This window comes from Polyodon spathula, unplaced genomic scaffold, assembly GCF_017654505.1.
Source record: "Polyodon spathula isolate WHYD16114869_AA unplaced genomic scaffold, ASM1765450v1 scaffolds_3469, whole genome shotgun sequence".
NCBI lineage: Eukaryota > Metazoa > Chordata > Actinopteri > Acipenseriformes > Polyodontidae > Polyodon > Polyodon spathula.
In genome coordinates, this window is record NW_024474930.1 from 7,172 (window position 1) to 12,137 (window position 4,966).

General features: G+C 35.7%; 1 protein-coding gene across 1 annotated transcript; it reads left to right on the top strand.

Moving 5' to 3' along the window:
* The first annotated feature begins 203 nt into the window (after positions 1 to 203).
* Positions 204 to 1,346, top strand: LOC121312001 (olfactory receptor 4Q2-like). Its single transcript, XM_041244074.1, has one exon. The coding sequence runs from the start codon at positions 408 to 410 to the stop codon at positions 1,344 to 1,346; it is 939 nt and encodes a 312-aa protein (XP_041100008.1). The 5' UTR covers positions 204 to 407.
* The last annotated feature ends 3,620 nt before the right edge of the window (positions 1,347 to 4,966 follow it).

Here is a 4,966-nt window from a genome sequence, read left to right on the forward strand (position 1 = left end):
TGCGAAGGCTCTGAAGCAGACCAATAAGAAAATACAAGACAATGAATAAAATCTATGTATGTTATAATCATGTATCCAAAGTAACAAATACATATAATATCCATGTGGCAATTTATAAATGGGTCACAATCTCATATACTGAATTCATTTTTCAAGACACATCATAATAACATGGATTGCATAGACTTATGTAATAATAAAGCATCACTTGCCAGTAAAAGAGAAATGAGTTAATGCACTTACAGGCAGCACAGTGTTGGCTTTAGCATACATTAACCAACCTAATTACAGTAACACACAGCTGTACACAAACATGATTAAACAATGGACTACTGCTCTGTAAGGTAAAAACTGCAATAACATTTTTCCTTTCTTTATCCAGACTACAAATAGCTCCTGTGGACAAGATGAACTCCACCATCGCTGACTCTTCCATATTAAGTTTAGAGGGCTTCATTGTGTCTCCTGAAGCTGCTCACCCTCTTTTTCTGTTAACATTGGCAGTATATCTGGTTATTCTTATTGGAAATGTTACTGTTTTTTCTGTTATTCTTTTTCAGAAGAATCTACACGAGCCAATGTATCTCTTGCTATGTAATATGTCTGTTTGTGATTTGATTGGAAGCACAGCGGTAATGCCTAGATTAATGGCAGACTTCCTCACAGAGGTTAGATACATCTCATATGCAGCTTGTGTTATTCAGGCTTTCTGCATTCATTTCTGCGGTTCAGCAGCTCATCTGATATTGACTGTAATGGCTTATGACAGATACATTGCAATTTGTAACCCATTAAGATACAACAGCATAATGACAACTAATACTTTGGTGAAGCTCTGCTCCCTTGCCTGGGGAGGGGCATTCATTTTAATAATAATCCTCTTTGCTCTTACTCTTAGACTTCCGCGATGCAGATCATGGATAGTGGAGGCTAATTGTAGCAATGCAGCTTTATTTCTTTTATCCTGTGCTGACACTACCATAAATAACATTTATGGTTTATCTATTACAGCTTTTGTAAGCGGTTTGTCTTTTTTGGTTGTTCTCTACACATATATTAGAATACTAATGACATGTTTATATAAAAGTCAGAGCAATAGTAAAAGCAAAGCCATTCATACATGTGCTACTCACTTAACTGTCTATATTATTTTTGAATTCACTATTTTATTCACCATCATTATACAGCGATTTCAAAATGTCTCCCCAAATGCACGGAAAATCACCTATGTGTTAATTACGACCTTTCCACCATGTGTTAATCCTATAATTTATGGAATTCATACAAAGGAAATTCGGAATAATGTTTTAAAGTATTTTAAAAATACAGTACTACAAAATCAATGATGCTGGTGGTGCATTATGCAACATTCAGTTTTTTAATTCTATATTTCATTTCCATGAGTACATCAGTTTTGATGAACAATTTATATATATATATATATATATATATATATATATATATATATATATATATATATATATATATATATATGAACATGGTTCATTAATATTTCTTAAAATAGATATAATAAAGCAAACAGGGAAGAAACACGGGGACATACTATACTATATTAACTACCAGATTTGTGTCACATTTTTTTTTTTTATATATTATTTTCCTAATATTGTTGTACATTTATGATGAGACAATAAAAAATGTGGCAATCCTAATGAAATGAGTTGTGTTTGTTTAAACCCAAACCGTCATTATTTCACAACATCGATGTGATGATTTATTTTGTTTATCTTCCGTTCAGTTTGTGTTTTACAGGCAAAAAGGTTTGCAGTGCTAACATTGATTTGTATTCTCCACAACATAGTTACCCCATACCCATTTGCAACATGCCTCTGAAATAGGGTACATTGTAACAAAATGTGGATACCAGATAAACAGTCGAGTAAAAACTCTGTCAGACACGTTACCATAATATGAATTGTGAATTCACGAATGAAACTGTAAAAATACCCAAAATGCACCAGATGACATCTGATACACACAACATAGTAACATATATCACTACAAACCACGCTCTGGTTTCTGATTTCATATCTTCCAAGCATAGATTCAGAGTGAATGGATCATGGTGTCCCAATGGAGTATCATTAAACATGGATAACAAGCAATTACAGTGTAATGAATTCTAACAGCAACAACCAATGTACTAAATGCGCCTGGAGATTCAGTGATTGGCTACAGTTAATTCTCTAAAGATGTCCAGAGTCTAACAGTGCCTCAGATAAATATGTAATTGCATCATTAAGTCAAAAAAACACTCAAGACACAGTTTCAAAACAACTAAACAATGAGTTGAAGACGTGAGCTCTGGAGAACAAAAACAAAGCCTGTTCATAAGGGAGTTGTGGGAAAACAGATACGACACTAGTGCTGTAAGTATTGGTTTTGTTAGGTTGATATTAAGTGCCAATAATGCTGTTAAAGGATGGATAATGTACAGGAGTGCTACAGAGTACATGGTTATGGCATTGTGACAGAGACAGAATGATTCTTGGTGATAAATCTCCCTCCTAACCTGTGAGGGTGCTGTGTGTATGGCCAAACAATTCCACCCAAGGGTTAGGCACAAGTCGGCCATCTAGAAAGGCGCGGAGCTATGGTACACTAAATCACTGACTCGGAAGGGAAATGATGTGGCAGCCGTGGATTGGAAGAGTGGTTGCAATCATTAACCAAGGGATCATGATTGACGGTATATAAGGGGGTGTAGTGAGGACGTCTGTTCCTTTATTATGGTTAACGCTAAACCGGAAGGAGATCCGTATTGTAATTGTGAGTGTTTTGTTTGTCATAAATAAAAATTGTTTGTTTGTTGTTTTTAGACAGCTAACATGATCCAAAGCTGTCGCTAAAGGCCAGCACCAAACCTGGACAACATTTCACTTGTGTCACGATTAACTGTATTTGCACCACAAGCACTATAGCACTCACTGTGGACTTGTGATCGTGTTTGTGTTACGTGTGAGTGTTTAAAGATCAGGAGTATTATTTCGGCACCAACCCGTGGATTATAACAGAGTAATACGCATCCCATTGTGTATTGCGTGTTCTCATTATTATTTACTGATTGTCACCAGACTTTGGATTACAAAAATAAAACACCACTGCACCTGGATTATTGTTGTCTGTCTGTTTATTGATCACCGCAGCACTCCTGCACCTACACAATGTTAACCACTTTGCCACAGGCATCAAAAGAGATCATATTTTGTAAGCAATATCCAATCCACCTCACAATGATTCACCAACAATCAAACTACAAAGAAGAAACTTGAAATGAAATGGGTAATTTTAAATGAAATGATGGCTTCATTTTTTATAATTCCATGTCAATTTCAGATTCTGTTATTTCCTGGCAAAGCATGTGCTTGAATGGATAGCTGTGATTGCTTAGTCACTTAGCTACATCTTTGCCAAAAATAAGATTCAGTCCTATTTATTTCACATCTGTCCATCACCTGAAGTGTAAAATATTCATATCAAAAGCATAGATTGTAAAACAATTCTAGAATTGTTATTTTAGAGTTTTATCTAGGTTGATTAGTTTTGCTTGAATATGTATTGTCTTTTTCTCTCTGCTAAGTAGCTATTCATATGCGGTCATTTGCGTGTCTTGCCTCTTAAAACTCAGTTCTTTGATTTTTATCGTCCTTTTCGGCTCAGATCATAGATGCTTTATGGCTTCCTGGCATCAAACTGCTTGTTGTCAGCTGTCCTTTCAGCCTAATCCAGTCCAGATGCTACCTAGCCCTGGTCACCCAGCTCAGTGGTCACACAGTTCAGTATGTCTGCCAGGAAAGGAGTCCTTTTTCTTCAAGACACAGGGATATCATTAATTAGTCCAGTTACATTTCTAATACACTTTCAGGCATTAATATCATATTCAGGGAATATGCATCACAAGGTTCTATTATTTTTGTCTGATGTGTAGCAGCCTTTACACGAAATGGCAATGATACAAGCTCCTGTATTTCAGGCAACTAGACATTCATGAAGATCTGGTTTTTGTGTCATTGCATTGCAAGAGTGACAGGGCAAAAGCCTTGCTTGTGTAAGTAGTAGGGATGGGCACCAATATCATTCATTTAATATGATATCAATATCATTCGATATGGATAATTTCTATATCACAATGTCGTGGGATTAAAAAAAAAAAAAAACATTCATGTACGCTCGTGGAGAGAGCCTTTTTATTGTTAATATTGCTAAAAATACAACGCAGTATAATCAACGTTTTTTATATGAATATTCAACAACCCAATACATACCAATCACTGTCAGCCTCGTAGGCAAACACCACATACTAAAGTATTATTAACCACTGTACACGCTGCTTACACCAGGTGATGTCACATTTCAGGATACCGTTATCTCAATTTCCAGGGAATGAGCGGTTTATTTGAACTCCTGTTTACATGCTTTTCTTTGCGGTATTGAACGCTTTTGCAATAGTTCTTTTTTTTTTTTTTATTTGAGAGAAAAAGGATGAGCTGTAGTGCAGGTGTGCTGGTGTTCATTGATATGTCTTAAGATAGACGTAATAAACGGACAGGGAAGAAACACTAGGATATACAATATTAATTATCAGATTCTGTATCAAGAGATTTTTTTTTTTTTAAATTTGATTATTTTCCTAATACTATTGTACATTTTGTATGAGACAATAAAAATGTGAGTTGGTGTGTTGGTGTTGTAATTTTGACAAACGGTGTAGTGAAGGTGATTGCCCAGCCTACCCGTGGTTATTCTTTTGTTTAAACCTTTTCTTTTGGTCCTCAGGCCGTATTTTGTTTGTTCCTGGTTGTTTTGTCTAATGAAGTGCACAACAGCTCTTTAAAGCTGCAACTTTCTGTCTGGGGTCCTGATTCCTGACAGTAACCAGCCTGGGCCGGGATGCTACCCTGTCACAGCAAGAAAAAGAAATAACTGAATTATTTCTAAATTTGAC

Bases quoted from the DNA above. Each gene is read 5' to 3' on its own strand.
- LOC121312001 (XM_041244074.1), top strand. From the start codon at position 408: ATGAACTCCACCATCGCTGACTCTTCCATATTAAGTTTAGAGGGCTTC.